This window comes from Phoenix dactylifera, chromosome 13 (genome assembly GCF_051530095.1).
Source record: "Phoenix dactylifera cultivar Ajwa chromosome 13, Ajwa_hap1_PhDact_Kaust_v1.1, whole genome shotgun sequence".
NCBI lineage: Eukaryota > Viridiplantae > Streptophyta > Magnoliopsida > Arecales > Arecaceae > Phoenix > Phoenix dactylifera.
The window spans coordinates 19903452-19925124 of record NC_143202.1 but is presented as its reverse complement, the minus strand read 5'-3'; the positions used below and the strand labels follow the sequence as shown (position 1 = coordinate 19925124).

At 38.6% G+C, this 21673-nt stretch overlaps 2 protein-coding genes across 3 annotated transcripts in view; both read right to left on the bottom strand.

Annotated features, from left to right (window-relative positions):
- Positions 1 to 3184: 3184 nt before the first annotated feature.
- Positions 3185 to 6449, bottom strand: LOC103715850 (splicing factor-like protein 1). The gene is made up of 2 exons (XM_008803616.6): positions 4021 to 6449; positions 3185 to 3600 (listed from the first exon to the last, which is right to left on the bottom strand). The coding sequence occupies exon 1, from the start codon at positions 6355 to 6357 to the stop codon at positions 4057 to 4059; it is 2301 nt and encodes a 766-aa protein (XP_008801838.4). The 5' UTR covers positions 6358 to 6449; the 3' UTR covers positions 3185 to 3600; positions 4021 to 4056.
- A 5031-nt stretch (positions 6450 to 11480) lies between these two features.
- The window catches only part of LOC103715851 (ubiquitin-like modifier-activating enzyme 5), a 29114-nt gene continuing 18921 nt past the window's right edge, over positions 11481 to 21673 (bottom strand). For both annotated transcript variants that reach the window (XM_089926922.1, XM_089926923.1), the window contains exons 6-11: positions 19405 to 19479; positions 17649 to 17723; positions 17245 to 17331; positions 17016 to 17131; positions 12109 to 12158; positions 11481 to 12019 (exon numbers count right to left, since the gene is read on the bottom strand). In XM_089926922.1, the coding sequence (XP_089783048.1) occupies positions 11877 to 12019; positions 12109 to 12158; positions 17016 to 17131; positions 17245 to 17331; positions 17649 to 17723; positions 19405 to 19479 (546 nt within the window). In that variant the 3' untranslated portion in view covers positions 11481 to 11876. The remainder of the gene's footprint in view (positions 12020 to 12108; positions 12159 to 17015; positions 17132 to 17244; positions 17332 to 17648; positions 17724 to 19404; positions 19480 to 21673) is intronic.

Here is a 21673-nt window from a genome sequence, read left to right as displayed (position 1 = left end):
AACCTTAAAAAACCTATTAGGGATTTAGGGAATAAATATACTTTCCTAATGTTAGTATGGTTATCCTACACTAGAGCACAAATATCATGTAGGTTATCATGTGTTAGATTATCATCAAACAATGAAGTAATGTTTTATTTTGAAACAATGTGGAATATAACATCTTAACTTTATTTTCAAGGTCCTCATGCAAAACCATTGCAACTGTACAGCCCGAAGTCCCAAAGAATTCTATACCTTGTAAAGTAATGTCTAATTTGTTTGTCAACTGGTTTTCGTTCAACTATTTCTCTTTGTTTTCTAGACATTTCCTGGGCTTTTAGTATTATTTCAGCTGAAACTACAGAAATATATTTGGAACCACCACAATGTCCAAAACTCCAAAAGCTCGGATCTTAGTTTGATGACAATGAAAACCATGTTTCTAATTGCATATTAAGCTTCCCAGCTCATATAGTACACACCACTTCAATATTTGAGTTGCACTTCTACACTTTATTCAGATCAACGAATAACAACAGCTAATTATTCCGCAATAGAAAAATAATTTGCTGAACACTTTTATACGCAACATAGAAAATATTAATAGTCTTGCATGAAGTGACAACCAAGATACTATAAGGTGTAACATTTCTGCCAAGGAGGCAAGCTTATGCCAAGAAATGCAAAAAAGGGGACAAACTAACAACTATTTCAATGAAGTTGTACATCACTTCTCACATGGTTGTGATACCACTAAAAGTACAACATATCCATTGACAATGCACATAGCTGAAAGTATTATGTCAATAACATACAAGATGATGCCAAGGAGTAAAACCATGGGAAAGCACATAGTTGAAAGTAATATGAAGTGAATGATAAAGAATCTGACAAGTGACGAGAAGAATTCAGAAGTGGATATCATATAAGGTTTTTTATTAATTCCACCAATAAAACATATATTAAAAAACAAGAGTGTTTAACATTGAAAAGGTTCTATCTGTTAACTTTTTGATTGCTAAAAGATATTTGATTCCTATAAGAAAACTTGAATATTAAGAATACATATAAATCAGTTATAAAAGTAAATAAACAAACTTGTATACAAACTCCCACAATGGCTTCTCTCTCTCTCTCTCTCATGACCATTATCCCCCTCAAACTTCTTTCTCTTCCTACCAACTTTATTGAATAGGCTCAAGTCTTGTGGCCTTTGTACTTCTCATGTCTGCCTCCTGATTCTAAAGCGAATAATCATGCCATTTATTTCAAAAAATTAAATATTCACTAAATGCCTAAACTTGTCTTTAAAGTCTGCGGAAAGGAACTTTAATGCCACGTTTAGATATGTATCTCCCCTTTGATCTTTATTCATTTCACAAGAAAGAAATAAAAGAAAGGAAAAAAAAACATTCAAGGGTTTGATGGAGTTTGATCTCCAAAATAAATGCATCCAATTCATAGTTTCCCTCCACATTCTTATCAGTGTTTCCACATCTTTGGCCAGGTCAACAGTTTCAAGAAAATAGAAAAATGGCAGATTTAGTCATTCAGTGTTAAGTACAGCAATGTGGTAGAGGACTAAACCAACTCCAAAGAAACAACATTAGGCAAATAAAGTAGCTATCTTGGGTTTATGATGGATACAAGACCTCATGTATATCAGGGTCGTGAACATGTACGATTCAGCACTCACCAAATTTCTTCAAGTTTCAAAACTTATAAGCTTTTCTCTCTCCGTGTGTTAGTTGCAGGAATTTTGCTCCCATACAACATATTCCGTGCTTGCTCTCAATTCCTTCGGCAGGAAATAGTGGAGATCTGGTGAATTGACAGAGTTGACTTCAAGTTAAAGAACAAGCACCTGACTGATCAAAGAATTATTACTTTATTATTTGGATTGGTTTGCTTTCCATTTCGCTATGATGTTTCACTTCATCCCCCCATCCCCCTCCTCGCCCCCGCCCCCCCACCCCACCCTCCCCAACACAACAAAAGATAAGAAGAGGAAAAATATAAAAACAAAGCAAAATAAATTAAAGATAATCTTTACAAAACAAAAGGTCGAATGTTTATACTTCAAATTGAATCTCAACAATTATATGACTTGAGAATTCCTAGTTTTTCTTATTATAGGGATGTTTTCATACTTCCCTACAGATTATGAGAATTAACATTTCCAATTTTATATGTTCTACATTGAGAAGAGCACACATGATAAAAGATTAAAGTTTGAGATTGCTGCTCCGAAGGAATTTGCCCTCCCTGCTGAACTGCAAGAAAATATAAGACTTCAAAATCTGCCTAAACAACTTGACTTATCTAAGATTCGAAGAAACCCAAATAACATAATACCAAGGCAATGGGCTGCTTTTGCCCAACTGCATATAAGTTTTTCCTGCCTACCTAGCTTTAAGTCTCTCTTTAACACATACCCGTGGTGAATTTCTTTGACCTCCGGAAGATGGTAATATCTGCACCTTACCAGTAGCCCCACCATGTATCATGACCAAGCTAGAGCAATTCAGTTATCTACATTCTCCATTTTGCATCAAGTTTGCACTTGCAGCAATCATGTCACTAACAAGTTAGAGTGCATAATATGATAAATAAGATTTTTTCAGAAAAGAAGCCAGCAGAGCCATAGGTTGTGAGAATAAAATATTGTCAAAGGATAGAAGAACTGGCATGCTGATGAAGTGGCACCAGTAATGCAGTGACCAAAGAAAGGATCCATCATCCTGCGGCTTATGCTCAAAAGGACAAAGCAACATCAATGGATAACATCATCAACTCATAATACATTTAAAACACAATGCAACCATATAGCTTGACAGACATCACCGATGCTGCAGAACTTCGTTAGAATATCAAAATGAACAAAGGGAAAAAAACATATATGCAAATTTTTTTTTAAATATGCCCCATTTTCATCTGAATTCCAGGCAGTACCTGATGAACTAGTGATTATCAATTTTCGCAGCATGTCCTCCCAGCTCTCACCTATAAACTGGGAAACATCTCTAAGCAGTCTATGTTAATAAAGCAAAAATGAAAAGCATCAATATGTGAGTTGCAGAGTAAATTGAACATTTACCCACTCTGCAAACTGTATAGCCAGAAGGCTTCCTCTGAAGTGTGACAGCCAGAAATTTCAGCCAGATCCACGCATTCAAAAATGTGTAGAACAGCAAGAAGATAATTGCACAAATGACAATAAAATATTAAGCAGTTAGTGAACTAGATAATCAGCCAAAGAACAATAAGTCATATAACATGTCTCAAATAAGAACCATCATGAAGTAACCAGTAAACAACCCCTAAAGAAGTTCCAGACGAAAGCGGACAGGGAAAAGAACAGTATCTTGGTGTGCAGGTTGCAGAAAACCCCTCTGCCTGAGAAAGAAATCCAAAACCACAGAAAAATTGTAACTATCAAGCAACAGATGTATCAAGTACATAAATTTGCCACTGTGAAAATGATCAGGTCTTTCAGCCCAGCAGTTTCTGCAATGGTCATAAGAGCACAGCAAGGTTAAAGATGTGAGTCCCAAACTTCCAACTAGGTGAGCAAGAGGAAATAAATCAGGTTGACAATATCTCCAAGAAACCTCAAGCCTGCCAAAAAATTTATCACCAACAGTATCCAAGTCAAGAACTGCCAAAACATGAATACAACCAAACAACAATGCGCAACAATAGACAGTGCAATTATTAGGTCATGAAAAGAAAAGGGACAAATGGAAGCACAGCACAGCTGTTTCCAGACAAGCTAAGCTGAAAATGCCTCCTGCTCAATAAGAAACAAAAATGTTGAATGCTATAGTAAAGAATATACACTAATGAATCACTTCATATGAGCACGTTTTTCCCCCAGTTCATGTTGTCCATGACTTAACTTTATAAAATCCACGACAAGCTTGCAAAGCTAATGTTGATCAAAATTTATCGACTTCATAAAATTAATCTTTGCAATTAATCATGACTTCACTATGATATGATCTAAGAAAAAGCACGTATAGGCATCTGAAGCCTTACCTTTCTGTGCAGAAGCAAAATGCTTGCTGATCAACATCACTTCATCTCTGACATGAATTTCTCATAGTCCGTGTCAGCACCATAAGATGCCGACTGTTCTGCAGTTGAAGCGGGCTGAGGCGGCGGTGGATTGGAGGCCCATGGTGCATTTGCAATGGTTTGAGTGGGATCAACAGCCAGAGGCGGCACTGGTGTAACTGCAGAGTAATAAGGTGTATATCCATAAGGAGGAGGAGGTGGATACATTGGAGGAAAGTTCGGAGCAACGGTACTGCTGTAAACATTGTTTGGCACAGCCTGGACAGGTGTGGTAGTGCTTTGTGATTGCACCCCGGGAGGGTAATTCTGCATTGAATCACTTGAAGATGCAGATTGAGGTGCAGTGCCCAGAGGAGCAGTTTGAGATGGAGTGCCAGGAGGAGCAGTTTGAGGTGCAGTGCCTGGAGGAGCAGTTTGTGCCGGAGGAGGGTATTGCATGCCATAAGGTGGCACAGACTGGCCTTGAACGGGGGTGTACATGCTCGAACCTGGTGGCTGCGGAGAATATGAAGCATATGGAGGGGGGACTGGAGGACCCCATGGAACTGGTGCATAACTACCAGGTGGTGGTGGAGGGTTTGCGACAGGCGCACCAGCCATATACTGTTGAGAAGGATATGTAGGTGTAACAGGAACCGGAGGAGCAGGAGGCATAGCAGGCTGAGGAGGTTTCCCTGCTACTCTTACAGCTATAACTCTGCCTTCTAGATGATACCCATTCATAGCAGCTATCGCGGCATTAGCCATAGTAACATCTTCATACTTCACAAAGCCATAACCTTTGCTCAACCCAGTGGTCCTATCCTTGATAACCTTAGCCATCACAATATTCCCGAAAGAGGAGAACAATCTAATCAGTCCGTCATCATCTAGAGTAGGCGGCAGATATCCTATATATAAGTTTGTCTCATCGTATTCCTTCTTGATCCCATTGGCTGCTCCAGTGCCTGCCGTGCCCCCAGCCCCACTACCACTAGCCCAAGGTGGATTGCTCCCCGAAGAGCCCGAACCGATAGCCAACACCGAGCTCTGCTTAGTTACAGAATCTGGAGCAGTCCCGCCAAGCTCGGCCAAGAAGTTCTGGTACTCATCATCCATCTTCTTCCCTGATCCTTTCATTGGGCAATCTATCGTGGGGTGCCCTCCATCACCACAAATCTTGCACTGCACATCGATCTTAAAGGTGGTCGTTCGGGCAGGGCAGGCATACTGCCGGTGCCCGGGCTCGCCACACAGCCTACAGAACTCGTCATCCCTGATGGTTCCATTAAGCGCGGCGAGCTCTCTCAGCTGCTGCCTCTTGTGTTCATTCAATACTTCATCGACAGGCGTCAAGAGCTTCTCCACCATGGCAGCAGCAGCATCCAAAGCCTCCTGAGTCTCAGCCTCAACCAACACGTGCAAGTCCTCGTTTTCCGAGAGGTCCGGCTTCAAGTCCCTCTTCTGCTGCAATCTCCCTTCTTTGACCGACCCTTTGCCCCGGATCACGATCTTGGCACCGGTCTCCTTCTCCATCCTCTTCTGGGTGTTGCCCCTCGGCCCGATGATGAGGCCGATAAAATTATATCCCGGGTACTCTTTCATGGGGATGTAGAGCTTCTTCTGGAGCTTGGGGGGGCGGTAGTCGGCCGGGGGCTTGAACGCCGGGTTCCTCTGGATGAGCTGGGAGATGATCCCCTGCCGCTCCTTGGTGAGCCGCTCGCGTGCCCGATACTCCCTGGTGTTGATCCTGATGCCCATGTTGTCGTAAATCGGCTCGGGGGAGGGGGATCGGGCGCCCTCCGGTCGGTCATCGAGGGGCATGCCGGACTGGAGGAGGCGGCTGATCTCAAGGAGCCTAAGGTTGAGTGCCTGGACCTCAGGGTCGAGGTCGGCGGCGAAGTCCTTCATGAAATCCGGGAGCTGGACGACCGGATTCGGCTCCTCGTTGGCCCACCGGGACTTCCGCTTCTGACCACAGCTAGACCCATCGCCGGCGCTGTCGCCGGACTCTGCCGGGGTCTCCCAGCGGCTGCGGCGGCGGCGGCGGCGGCTGGTCTCCTCCTCCCCAGCCGACACCTCCTTGTCGGTGCCGCTGTGGGTCACGGCGGACTTTCCGTTCTCGGAGACCAGCAGCCTCTCGGCGGCGGCGGTCTGGCCGTCGGGTTGCTCCGGCGGGGGGTTAGGATGTAGCATTTCCGGAGGAGGGGGAGGCGGAGGGGGGTTGTGGGGATCTAGGGTTTGGGGTGATGGATTGGAGGGAAGATCGAGAGGTTGGGGATAGGAGGCTAGGGTTTCGAATTGGGCGGATTCCTCCATTGGAGAGGGAGGGAGAGAGAGAAGAGACGAGCGGAGAAAGCTGAGTCGGTTCGGAGTTGGATGCGAGAGACTAAATGTTTCGTGTACCACCTATATATGGAGGAACACGGTCTATGGTTGCGAGGACCGGAGAAGATGGACGGTTGTGATCAACCGACTGAAGTGATAAGAACCGGATCACGGATGATCCGACGACCCATGTGACCGCTGCTTACGTCACAAATATCCCGTACTCCGGCAAGGGTTCGGCGGTACCTTTCGCTCGAAAGAACGCTTGATCTTCTGAATCCCAGCAATCAAAGATTCTGAGTATGTATATTATATATCTAGACTTGAATAACTATGACATAGGTGGATCTATTTCCCTTTCTCCTATTAAATAAATTTTATTTGAACTTCAAACTTTTAAAATATGTCAAGTATTATTTACCACTATATCCAGAAATAGAAAACAATAACAAAAAATGGCATCATTATTTGAAAAAATTACTACTATCAAACAAAAAAAAGACTGAACAAATAAATGATAATCTTTTCAACTAGCACAAAAATTTCAAATTAAAAAATTATTTAATTACCATTACCCTCCAAAATTACTATCATTCAAATAAAATTTTCATTGAATAATTTTTCTTTAATAAATGATGATTTTTCTTCATTCGAAATATGATGATTTCTCAATTGGCACAAAAAATTGGAAAAAATAATTTTACCCTTTGTAAATAAAAGTTCTTATAACAAAAATTGGTCCATTGTTATTTAATTATTTAATATTTATTTATATAATGTAATAGATCCGATGTTTATACCGCATCTTAACAATCTAGCCTGTGACTAGGAACAAATGACACATGGATTAAGGTTTTGTTTGGCAAAGTTTTTGGAAGACTAGAAAATATTTTTTTGGTCCTCCAAAAGTACATTAGAATGATATAGTGGTATTCCATCTATCTCATGGCAAACACGGTGATGCCGAGAACAGTGTTACTGAAGATTGAGCGGCTACTTTGGAGCTTCCTATGGAGCTCGCATTGAGGCGGTCGAGGGGTGCACTTGGTGGCTTGGGAGAGCATCTGCCTCCCATTCATTGAGGGTGGCCTTAGGGTTCTGTCTCTCCTGGAGAGGCGGGAGGTGCTCATTGCCCGACATGCAGTCCGCTTCCTTTTGGAGCCGCAGGGGATCTGGAGCCAGACCATGGCAGCCCACTATGGGCGGGTGGACCCTGAGGCACTGGTCCGAGGGTGGAGATGTTCCTTCCTGTGGCGAGAGATTGCGAGGTACCTACCTACTAAGTTGGTTCACATTAGGTGGCTGATAAGTGATGGGCGCAGCTTTGATGTGATTGAGGATCTGCAGGTAGATGCCCTCCCCTTGCGGCATTGGCCGACTATGGTTAGTGTCGAGGTTGCGGAGGGCTTGTGTGTCTGTGATCTCCTTGTCTCTGGAGGGGCTGCATGGGACGAGATTAGGCTGGTCCAGCTTTTCGGGGGGCATTTGGCGGAGAGGGTTTGATCCCTCCTGTTATCTAGGTGTGCAGGTCCAGACATGTGGGTTGGGGCACCTCTACCAGGACCAGCGTCAGGGTGGGTGACCTCCCGTATTCTCCGGCAGCAGTACGAGCCTGGGCCAGACTGTGCCTGGGTTTGGCGCTTGGGCCTCCACCTGAGGGTTGCACTATTCCTCTGGAAGGTGGTCTGGGATCGTCTTCCGACAAGAGTAGTACGTAGTGGACGTGGTCTGACAATTTTCTCAGTATGTAGGGATTGTGGTGTAGACAAGACAGTGGATCATGCCTTGTTCCAGTGCACATGGGCTAGGGCGACTGGCAGGGATCCTGCGGGAGGTTCGGGGCCGGAGGAACCAGATTTTACAAGCCATGCACCGATGTTCGGAGTCCCCACTGCTCCGCCAGGAGGCAGCTCTTTGCATGTTCTACCAGATTTGGCTGGCTAGGAACGCTCGAACCTTTGGCGAACGCAGTATGTCGCCGAGACTTGTGGTGAAGAGTGCCCGTGTGCAGGCGTCAGAGATCAGTCACATCATACTTGTCAAAGGGACCTTCACAGGTCGGGACATCTAGGGTTCCCATTCTGCTTCGACAGCATCTCGTATAGTATTTTTCACCTGGGAGCCCCCACCTCCAAGTTTTCTCAAGGTCAACTTCGATGGGTCTGTCTTGGACGGAGGTACGAGGGGCAGCGCAGGTTTTATTATTCGGGACCCATCTGCCAGAGTCGTAGCTGCAGAGGGCAGTCAACTCTTCGACATATCAGTTCCGGGTGCAGAGTTGAGGGCCACTTGGACGGGCCTTCGTCACGCCCGGTATGTTTTATGGGCCAGTTCCATCATCCTGAAGGGGGACTCGGCCATGATCATCAGATGGATCTGGGGGGTCCAAGGGGTAACGGTTGCGTCCACCCTCTGCTTCGCGATATCTGGGCAATGGTGAGGGATGGAGGGGCCTTTCAGGCCAAGTATATCTTCCGTGAAGCTAATGGGGCCACGGACTGGGCGGCTGCTTATGTAGCCAGTCCCTCGGATAGTACCCTATGGGCTGGAGATGGGGAGTTGCCCTCGGCACTCCGAGGTATTTTGTTTTTTGATTTTATTGGGTGCATCCATGCTCGTTTGGTATGATCCACCCGTCTTAGCAAAAAAAAAAAATGATATAGTGGTGTTTGGTAAAAAATCGATAAGTTGTTTTTGGCTCTGTCAAAAAGATAAAAATGTCTATTTAGGAAAAGCCCTATTTTGGAGATTCTCCCCAAAAATGCTTTCTCACCAACGTCGAAAAGCAGTTTTGATTTTAATAAAATTTTTCTGATGACCAAAATGCCCACCAACAAATCTTATAATTATATCTCATATCATATCATATCATAATATATTATTATACAATAAATATAATATAATATAATATAATATAATATAATAATAAATTAATAGTATATTTTGTTATATTACATTATATTATAATATTATAATAGTACAAATATATTATATTATTGTAGTAATACATAATTATAATATAATATATTCTTATATTTATTATAAGCATAATGTCACATATTATTGCAATCATAATTTATTATTATTATTATAATAATAGTTATATTATGATAATATAAGATATGATTATTATAATAATATTATAATATATGATTAATAATATAATAGATTCTAGATTAGATTATACTACATTATATTATATTTTATTATATCATTATATTATAATATTATTATATATTTAATAGTCATGTAATATTATTATACTATAATATAATATAATCTATTATTAGATTAGATTCTAATCCATTATATTATATTATATTGCTATATATTATAATATAATATTATTATATTATATTATAATTTTAATTATAATAATATTATATTATGTTGTAGTAATATTGTACTATTAATAATACATTACTATATCATATCATATCATATTATGTTATATTAATACGCCATAGTATTCAATATTATATTACACTATATTATAGTAATATTATACAAAATAATAATATAATAATAATATTATATTGTATTATACTTTATTATGCAATATTCTTTATTGTCATTTTATTATACTAAAAGCACTTTCTCATTTTGATTACCAAATATATGTTAAAGTTTTATAGTATTCTAGAAATATAGTTACCAAACAAGAAATAGATTTTAATAAAAACTCTACTTCCAAAAACTCTACTTTCCGAAAGCTCTATCTCTAAAAATTCTAAAGGTTTAATGCTAATAGCAATCCCAAACAGGGCCTAAGTTTGATAGAATCTAAGCAGGTAATCTGAGCATGTGAGAATCTCATGACTTTTGTTAAGATTGGGCAGAGTGTAGTTGTGAAATCACATAAAATATGGAGATCTAGGCTAAATAGAGAGAACTCGGCTATAATGTGGATAAACATACCAAAATATCAAGTCTTGGCCATAAAAGATGGCCAATAGAAAATTGAGACTAATATACCAATCTCAAAAATTCCTAAACAGAAGATCGTATTGTAGGCCAAATAAAATGATGGCTAGTACAAACCAATGACCGATAGAATATGATTATCAATCTAACAGTTGCAAAGTAGTTGTGTTTATAACACACATAATGGGAGGATGGTTGATGGCGGTTACCATAAACACTAGGAATATAATTCAAATGTAGAAAGTAACCATCGGATTGGATGGTTGTAGTATGTGAGGACAATTATTATAAATAGTAATATTGGATCTCATAAAAAATATTTTTCAACAATCAATCCAATCATATTATTTTATCTAAATCTTAATTTTTTTTCTACAAGTAGACACAACTTAAATTTTTCCGCCGTAACCCAGTGCGATGCTCTTTCTATTGTAGCCTAATGCTACAATCCTAGCCACTTCCACCTTCTATGAACGATAATATAATAATCGTGAAAGTCCTTGAAGGTATGGTATTTGAACCACGCTACTTTCTATCCTCTCTTTGATCAATACTTTTCCGACTAGTCCAAGCCAGTGACGTACTATGCACATGTTAACCCTTTGCCCAGACAAGCTTGATGGTATACCCTTCATCAACCAAGCTCACTCGGACGGAATAGAAAGGGCAGCAGCGCCACTAAGGTGGTAGCGCAGTGGAATTGGGCCTTACTTCCAACCAAGTACTTCCAAGTTCGAAACGCGCGAGCGTCGATTAAATTATGGAGACCGGATGCTCCCTGCTTGGACACGGAATTTGAGAGGGCTTATTGGTCCGCTGATAATCTTGGTGGTGCTAGGTGTGATGTACTCACACGAAGGTTCGCCCATCGGTGGGGAGAGTATGAGTAAAACCAGCCGGGATGCCCAACACACGGTCATTTCTGCCCGTATCGAACATTCTCTTGGCGGGATGGAGGCTGCTACGTGGGATTGGGCTTGTCCCTTCCTCTCCCTTTCTTCCAGCACACACAAAAAAAAAAAAGAAAAAAAGAAAAAAAAGAGGCAGCAGCACCCTACTCAAGGTGTTATGATGTGACAAAGGCCATTATTTCAGACTATGGTAAAGACACCACCTCCCATTCCACTTCTTCCCGTCCTTGTATAGAATATTCAAGTTGGCATCACCTAAAACAAAGCATATCAATCATATAACATAAATAATAATATTTTTAATTAAATAGAATTGCAGTAATTTATGTCCTATCTTGGATGCGCATTTGTTTATTAACATGTCAAAACACACGCGCACACAATTTTTTTGCTATACCTTCTCCTCCCCGAACATTGCATATAGCCATATACTATACCTTTTGCGGCTCTCCAGACAGGCAAACTTACATTCAGGACCATTTGGAGGAATGCAGGTTAAGCGAATAGGAAATGAATGTCTCTCCTAATTAAGTCATGACACCTTCCCCTCATTTCCCTTTTTTTCATCTCAGAAGGGAACCAGGGAAGCTAATGTTACTGATAAATACCCTTTGCATTAGAAAAAAAAAAGAAGAAGGGTTCAAATAAAATTGCAAGGTCAATGTTTCTGGAAGGTCAGGATGCATTAAGGGCATCGAGCTGCCGCTGGAGATCCTCAAGATCATCTACCACAGGGCACGCCTCTCCAACCACCAGTGACTCCGGATATTTGCCGGCACTTGGGAGCTCGTGGATAAGACCTTCTGGAAGAGCATCATCTGCATGTGTTTGAGAAGAGGTGCAGGAATGAGAAAGAGTTAAACCAAGAAAAGAGAAAATAGAGGCCATGCCATGGAAGAAAGATCACCTGATGCACTGCAACCATTCGATATTTCCATCTTGCTATTATCAACAACACTGTATAAACAAGTACAATTAGTGTAACATGAAAAACTGCAGTCTTGTAAGGAAAAACCTATGAGAACTTTTAACATGAAAAAGTGATGTGATATTGCAGATTTTAGGAAGATTACAATTTAGAACATAAATATAAACTGCGCAACACATAATAGCAGTCTAATTTTATCTGCAAGCTGAAGCATGCATTATCCCATGAGCAAACCTAACAACATATAAGGTCTGATATTTTGTATCACAAGATGTGGCAGATGGATGCCAAGATGTCCAACTCAAAAGTTGATATCCATTGAACTATGCTAACTATATATACATGCAATATTCTAGGCTAATGTAATGGTGTAGCTAAATTTATTCGGCTGTCTGCATCAGTCGAATTAATATAAAAATCATCTTTATCGTTGTTTATGGAAAAGAATTAAGATCTCCAGCAGCAGTTTGTTTAAAGATGCTAATAATACTTTCATAATCTAGCGTCCGGCTAGCTATACATTAGTGGAATGCAGAAAATAATATGAAATCCTCCCATCTACTAATATCAGCAATAGCAGCTCCTTCATATCGAGACTTGCTCAGCTAAGCTCCCAGGAGAATTAAAATAATATACCTCATTTTCCATGCCTACTAAATTTTAGTTTTCTTTTGGCAATAAGGTGGTAGTGATTTTGAAGGTTCTTCAATATCATTCTCTCCTTGCCCGAGTATCACTGTAAAGAAAGGGATGCATTGACCCCCACCAAAATTCCACATGTATTAGGTTTCAGCTTTCAAGGCAGTGTCAGTGAGTTTTTCGTTAATCTATTTGCATCAACAGAAGACCATGTTTGTTTGAAATTCAATGCATGACAAAAAGCAATTCACAGCCATTAAAGAAGGTTATCTGACAGTTTCAAAAATCTTCAAATTGGAGTGCAACCAGACAAACATGGTTACTTGTTATTACTTGATGACATTTAATTAATTTGAGAATTAGATTAGTAAGAGCATGTATTAGTTCCTTATGAACTCGATATTTGCCTTATAATCTTAATGACAGATTATCTGGGTTAGTATCACATGCAGCATCTTGATATAGACAACAGTTTCAAACTACTATTTTACATGCAAACTTGTCTATACCTGTCCTACACCAGGATATGACATGAATAGAGACATGTCAGATATGCCAGATCACAGACCAGAAGATGTCCATTCAGATGATATGCAACAAGATGAATGACCTGTTGTGATTTCGATTATTTTTGTGTATCATGGACTAGTCACATATGATTGCACTGACTGATACCATAGTGTATCAGTGCATATAGCATAAGACATGCATCAAAATAGTCAGCTTGGCTGTAAGTTCTCAGTAACAACAGCAGAAAAAGCAGAACCCACTCATCAGGTTTAGTTCCTTGGAACAACCTTTTTTCTTCCAAACAAAAACACCATATTCTCTACTAAAATCAACCTGGTTTGATTCAAACAGGGACTTGAGAGGGTGTATCTAAAGCAAGGTTTTATGTGTCAGTCCATGCTGAGATCCATGTCAGCCTGCACATTCCCTGTTGGGCCAATGCTGGCACCCAACACTAGGTTGGTACTGACTAAGGAGCGTGCTTGTCTGCATCGACCCATGCCAGTTCAGCACAGGTTGCTATTGCTCAGGACGGCACCATATGAAGCCTGAAGGGCCCCTCACATCCTTTCTTTTCTTATTTAGGTGCGGCATGGAGCCACCAGACAGCATGACCCATGGCAGCAGTACTTAACTACTTGATTTGAAGTGAACTTCTGGATTGATGATCTGTTGCTTCAAGTTCATGGTTTGTTTGAAAAATTATTTATGTTATTTAAATAACTCTTCTCTTCTCTTATGAGAGATAGACGCTCTCTCTACAACCAATTCTCCTTAAGAATAAAGGCATTCCCTGATCGTAGACCACCCTTACCTTTACTTTTTAAGTCCTTTGATACACAAGGAACTGTCTAAAAGTGAAAGGCATCCTTGGTAGGTGTCCAAACGAACATTACTAGGTGATTGGGGATAGGTAGGCGCAATTAATCGGTAATCGGGAATTTGTTAAACACTATCTGTATAAATCGATCCATGATTAAATCAAGCAAAGGATTTAATGGATTTAGAATTTAAGAAATGGGTCGGAAATTAGAAATAACCATGCCAAACCCTTCCAAATGGGATTAAATGCTTATAAGTTGAGACCATGTGAAGTTTTCTTCAAGAGAAGATACGACATCAAGCAAAAAAACAATTGTACCCAAAAAAAAGGTAAAACCAAAACAAACTTTTTCTAAATCTAATACTTTTTTGTCACATAAAAATTGTTAAGCAAGAAAAAAATTTCTAAAAATTAATTATACTAGCATATATGTCAGTTTTATCTAGGTTTGGCTTAACCTATTTGCTAACAATCAACCATAACCATGAAGACATGGGAAGTGGACAAAAGGAACCTAAAATTTACTAAAACAGGCACAAAAAATGTGAAGAAATACAAAAAGGCACCTAAATCAGAGATAAAAAATCTCTAGTGGACAGAAATTAGTGTTTAGACAGGCTGAATATGAAACTAGAGCAAGAAAATCCAGAAATGTTAGAGTACATAAATTACGTAAGTTTAAAGTATTTTCAGAGGCAAGATAGAAAGCCCTACCTTAATCTTAAATACTATAAAAGATTCAATAACTTATGTCAAGAAGCATTTTAGACCCTTAGATTTAGATGGAATAATCTCAAATATTCAAAGTATTTCCTATACATGAGTCCCTTCTCAAATTCCCAAATTGGTAGGGCATAGATCAGTTACAGCTTAATACCTTTCTTTGAATCTTCCGTGACCCTCGTTAACAGCAAATCATCTTGGAATCCTCTTCCTGTTCCTTAATCCTTTTAAACTCCCATACCTTCTCCAATTCTCTTGCCTACAGCAAGTCATCCTGGCATCCTCTTCCTCTTTCTTAATCCTTCTGGACCCCCTTCTTCAATTTTCTCGCCCAAGGCTTCCTATCTTTTGATGCAAAAAAACAAAAGAAAGAAGAAAATTTGTTACCACCTTCCTCTTTCTCAGTTCCATGTCCAAGAGCTCAGCCCAATTTCTACTCCCCTCCCTCTCTTAAATGCAAGCCCAAGGTTTCCAACCCAACACCTAATCTCCACCTTCCATAATTAGTTAATCCCATAACCAAGTCCCTTGTGCAACTCCAGGGATTCTTTCCTTCTCCTGTACCTTGTAGCCCAAGTGTTGACCAGACTTGTGGCCCATTAACTACACTGGAAGTTTGATCAATAAGATGAGTCTAACACTGCAAAAACAAACAAGTCGCCCATTGATTATATTATATAACTTCATATTTTCAGTTATCAGTTCATAGGCAATGGGCCTAACAAAATCCATTCATATATTTTGTAGTTCCTGTGTAGATTCTTAATATTGTTTAGTCCATGTTGGATGGACATTATAGCTTGTTTAGGCCTATTATTTGAATGCATAAGTTGGTCAAACTAAAGCCCAAAATCACATCCCCCCCCCCCCCCCCAAAAAAAAAAACACGCACACACAAAAAAGAGAGAGAGAGAGAGAGAGAGAGCGCACATGCACACGAGAGAGTCTAAATCCCATGCATTGCACTGTCATAGTGGGAACTTTTCATTCCCACCAAGAACGACAAGAAATTTTCAAGAAGAAACTAATACACCAATGTCCAGTCAACATGTCAAACAGAATTGTCAAATCCTTTAGCAACCATACTCAAAATAGTTCAAAGCTTTTGTCCGTAACTCCTGTAACTTGAAAACCAAAATTCTTGATATCTATTAAACACTAAATAAAAATTTAATTTTTCTTTCATTGGTATTTTAGTTCAAAGTGCATTGGCACGTGCACTTTTACTAGTCAGATTAAATTGGACAACATCAAGTTTTTTGACCACAGACCTTTAAATGTGTTGTTGCAATGATAACAAGACTACATTTAGAAGTATGGAAGGGTAATTCTATCCATGGTTCACCGTACCAGCCCGAACCGAGCGGTATAAAGCGTACCATACCATACTGCTTTGGCACTGGTACCCGATATGGGAGACGTATCCACCCTTGATATGCCAAAAAGACCACATACCGTATTGACACAATACTAGTGTGGCACCAGTACATGGTCCAATACCTATAAACAACAATAAGTGATTGAAACCTAGCATAGTCAGGATGACAGCAGAAAGCACAGTAAAGCTGTGGGGCACGATTCACTTGCTAGGACTTGTTGTCACTGAACGTGGTGACACAGTAAGGATTAAGGGATACAAGCCTAGATAGGAAACCTACTAAAATTCTTCCCATAGCCCTTCATCCTATTAAGTTCATTAGCTCTTTCAAAAAATGAAAAATTTAAGATTGAAAGGGCGGCATGATAAGTTTTGACCCAGCTATTGGATTAGAAAACAAATGCACAATTCTCAAAAATAGTTCCTGAAGTTGTCATATAAAGCCCTTCGATCATGGATATGGAGTTTAATACCATGAAACTTGAAGAATAATCATGCACCCAAACATACAATTATGAAGATTTATGCACCCAAATGAGCATGATGCAGGAATGCATGTAGATTTAACTACAGGCACAGACTACTATAAAGAATGAAATAACACATCAGTGGGCAACATGATGAACATGTGCATACAGTAATGCATATACACCATAAATGTAGCATTGTGATCATCTATAACATTTAGGCATATGTGAATATTATTTGGTGAAAATATAGAATATAATTTTCCTCTTCAAAATAGAAAATCAATCTGTGTGAATGTATGATGATAGTAGGAGTGAAATAAGATTATTAAGAACAAGAAAGTACCTTATATTCCACTCATTATCCAAGTGAAGGGGCCCTTCTCTTACTGCTGATATTTCAACTTCCATCTTTGCCTTAGCTGCAGCATCTCTAGCTGGTTTTGTTTGGATGTATTCCTTCTGCACAATATATGTTGCCTTAGCCATAAGAGATGTACAATACAATGGGAAGCACATGGATTTTAATACTGCAAAATGCTAATTCATGAATAGGCAGCATGCAAATTATATACCTGTCGCTCAACACATGCCAAGTTTGAACACTGTGGATTTGGTCTCATTTCCATGGTTGGAAAATAATCTTCAAGTGAATTATATCCCTGCATGTAAATGATGTTATGAAATTCAGATAGAGAAAGCTCTAATATCAATACCTCATAGAAATTGCATAATTTTCCAATTAATTTAGCTTTTGCTGATTGCCAGTGAGTTTAACAATTTCTATTAGGCATTCATAGATTAATTCATATGCTAAAACTGCAGATTTTTAACTCAGAAAAACAAGCTATGTAACATATGAATGCTGATAAAAAGACTTACAACACAAAGTTGCAGTGATGGTGATAAAAGAGCTACATAAGTACAAGAATTTATGTACAAGTTGATTATGGATTAGTTTTTCAAGAGCTGAATTTACCAAATAAGGAGAAACTTGCCCAAACTTCAGCAAGTATTTAAGTGCATTCTGAACTAGGAGACCAGCAACAACCCCCTGAATAGACAATGAATCTCCAGTTAGCATATATTGGATAAAGATACCAATGCTAGCACAGAATGAACAACTTGTCCAAGAACAGCTGATCATAAATCATACCATGAAATGGAAAATCATCATCACCACATCAGAAAAACAGAAAAAGAGAATGAAAAATATGACACACATACAACATTTATGTTTAATCTTTCCACAAAATAAACAGACAAAAATCTGTCAGAATATTACACTTATTAGTAAAAGTTCAGAAGCTGCAAAAGAAAATTATTACCATGACAATAAAATATATTATCAAGGTCACTAAATCAACTCTTACAAAAAAAGGCAATTTCATTATGTTTTGGTGAAAATATAGGTAATAAATTAACAGGTTGCAAATTTAAGTCCAATGCAAGAAAAATTGAGTTCGGAACCATGAGTAAGAATTTGTAGCAGATGCTGAGATTCTTGTTTTCCATAATAGGCAGAACGGTTATAGATATACTAAAAAGTATAGGAAAACATTGCAACAGCACTAATTTTTTTATGTGAAAAAATAACAGTTTGTCACAATCAAACCATAATAGCCAATAACATCATTATACTCCACTGATCAATTTTATCATGGCAATTGACATAATAGCTGAATGACAAGAAATTAAAATTGAGGGTATGATTCAAATTCTGGAGACAACAAATGGAAGATGATGGAAGAACACAGAACATTTCCAAATGAGAAAAAAATAAATAAACACCTCTATGAATGTCATAAGAACAATATTTTGCATAAAAATAAGCATATGGGCCAAAGAAAAATCCCACATTGCAATGCATCCTAAAATTCCTGCCAAATTAGTAGAATTAATCTCTGACTTAAAATGCAACTAAAAACAACATATGCTACTCCCGGAGAAAAGTTTTTGTAACTTAAGGAAAGTATTTCATGGTGGTGAATGTGTTAAGATCCATATGAAGGGAAAAGCTAAACGTATGGATTATTAGCCAGAAGGCCCATAACCCCTCAGATGTTGTATATTCATTCAATGCATTTCACATGTAACAAATTTACACAACTATGCACAACCCTGTAAATATAAGCCTCCTATCTTTCAAGTTTTGCATGAAGAGCTTTGCTTAGTAATTGACACTAATCCATATGGGATCCATGTTTTCAAACATAAGTGGGTTATACGTGGATCCAGAAAGCTGTTCCTATGTGGATGGCACAAAGATTGCTAGTTGAGGTATCTCAAATATCCAATGAAATCCATAGAGAATCATAGACTAGAACTGTCTGAATGGGTGGTAGGTAAATTGGTTATATAAACAACCCAACATACAGAATTGAAGTTGATGTCACGTTCTCATGTAAGGAATGTGCTCAAAGTACTTGGATACAAAAAAAATATAACATACAACTACATGTACATAAATATGCAACAGTTTCTCTAGCCAATACTCCCTAAAGTTTATATGCTAAGAATGAAAATACAACACTTCCTATCATAAGTTGGACAAATAACATATAGGATCGCGAGACAACTTCTAAAAATATCATAATTTTAACAGAATGATTTTGAAAAAATTAATAGTTGCTTCTTGAAATGAAAATGAGCCTAGAACACCTTGACTGTTATTTTTTTTTCCTAACAAAAGTGAAACAAAGAAGACAAGTAAGAAGGTAAGAAAAGTCTCTTACCATGGTTGTTGGCAAAGATGCAGCACAAACACCTTCTCGCTTGAGCGTACGTTCATCCACTCCAGATGCTACAACCTATAACATATTAGACTTTTATCAACATTTTCATGCAGTCCAACGATACAAATAAAAAAGCAGTTTAATTTTCACTTGGATCTTCATCAGAGCATACAGAGAGATGACTCTTATGTGAATGAGACATCACATTAATTTCAAGTTCATTCAAAACATCAAATAGTACAATTCACATAAAAGGACTGACATATTAATTATGCAACCAAGATCATAGTGATCCTCCTGAGAGGATAAAAAAAAAGTTGGGTAGAAAACTGAAACAATGAAAGATTACCAGTGTAATGAGAGCCTTCAATGGGAGATAAAAAACAATATCCTAGGTGGACCATTTCAATATGTAGAAATTTAACATCCCCATCCATATTCTGGCATCTAAATATTAACAATATTGAGCAATAACTAAGGGTCCACAGAAACAAAAGACTCACAACGATGAGAATGCAAATAGTTTATGCAGTTTTTCAGCTCTTGGTCTATCTGAACAATCAATTGTCAGCCTATTAGCCAAACCAAAATGAGATACAAAACCTGAGAAGCCTCAAAAACTATCCTACCAAATATATTTCAGCCTCCGTAAAACATAAGCAACATTTAGGTTTTAAGCAAACTCCAAAAATTCATCATCCTATAGTTCTTCACCTGGACATTAGAATTAGAAGAAGTGGTGGATGAACCAACCCAAAGGTCCTTGAAAGGGTTACTCAACAGTCCCCACCACATGGGTCAAAATTTCCACATGCTGCATCAGCCATCCAATGTAGGCGTTACCAACAGCCTTTCCACCTATATTTTCAGGGATATACTCATATTCATCACATCATTTTGCACGTGCATGTCTGGATTCCACATTTGAATCTCTACTGACCCTCATGTTCAAGTATGCATTTGTGTACCAATCTAAGATTTTTCTTTTTCCCTTTTCCATAATAGGCAGTAGATACAAGTACAACTAGTGAAATGCTAAGATATAGCAGCTTAACATTTGTGTTAATGATTCTCGTGAAGACTAGACTATAGTTCTCTAGACGATCTAACGTTGACTTAATAATAGTGATCTACCTTGTGTTTGTGATAAGAATGTTGATTTTGATCAGTTGTCTAGTTTTTATGATAGAAGAACGCTTCCAAAGTTGTGTTTTTTAGTTTTTTATAAAACTTCTCCTGCACTATATTATCACCGTATAATGAGGTTGTTATGCCTAGAGTTCTTTAGTAAGACAAGTCAATTAGAACTTCCATAAAAATCACCAATTTTTGCTTACTGAGCAGTTCTGCACACATGTAATATACACAGGTGCACATATATGCATGTACGAAGTTCAATGAGAATCCTCAAAAATCATTTTGTATACCATGGTGATGTCTTAGAGTGGTAGTAAATAGTATTAAGTTTTGGACCACGATGCACTCACACTTGAGAATTCTGGGTTTATTGACCAGCAACTTTACATATTCTAAATGAACTTTCAGTAAGTATTTTGCCTATAATAAATCCAAGAAATTAATGATTTAAGGGTTGGGTTCATACCTACACTCATATTATAATATAGGTAGGTTTAAAGTTATATCAGACCTCATTTTTTGATTACTTCATTAAATAAACAGAAACAACAATATATGTATCCTTGTGGTAACCATACGCTGCCTAATCTACACTTTTTCGCCTGTTCAACAATTGTATTAGCATCGCTATGTGACACAAGTAACCATCCCAACTATTTCATAGCAACCAAACTCACATTTCTGGGATGCCTACAGTTCCTGACAAGCATCTTTCTCCACTCCTTTACCATATAGCTTTTTCCCCTAGTCATTTATCAAACTATCAGCAGTTTAATAGAGCAGTAGCATTTATATCTATCAGCCATCTACTAATTGGATGGTGATTTATTTATATCAATCTTGATGATTTCCTCCTGAAGATGTTGAATTTAGTGAGCAATCACTTTACAAATTTCAGAAAGAATTTGTATATAATACACTCAAACATGAGATGAGTGAGAGTTCAGTCCATCTCTACACTAGTAGAAGTTATTGATGGATGCCAAAAGCTCGCTGTTCAGTTATCTATAGAAATAAACCATAATCCTGGACATAACCATCAAGCTTCTTGTAACATTTGGAATCAAGCTTTATGAATCATCCTTTGTCATACATTATTATATGGTGCTAACTGCTAACAATGATGTTATTT

Excerpts from the sequence above, each read along its gene's own strand:
- LOC103715850 (XM_008803616.6), bottom strand. The coding sequence starts at position 6,357 with ATGGAGGAATCCGCCCAATTCGAAACCCTAGCCTCCTATCCCCAACCT.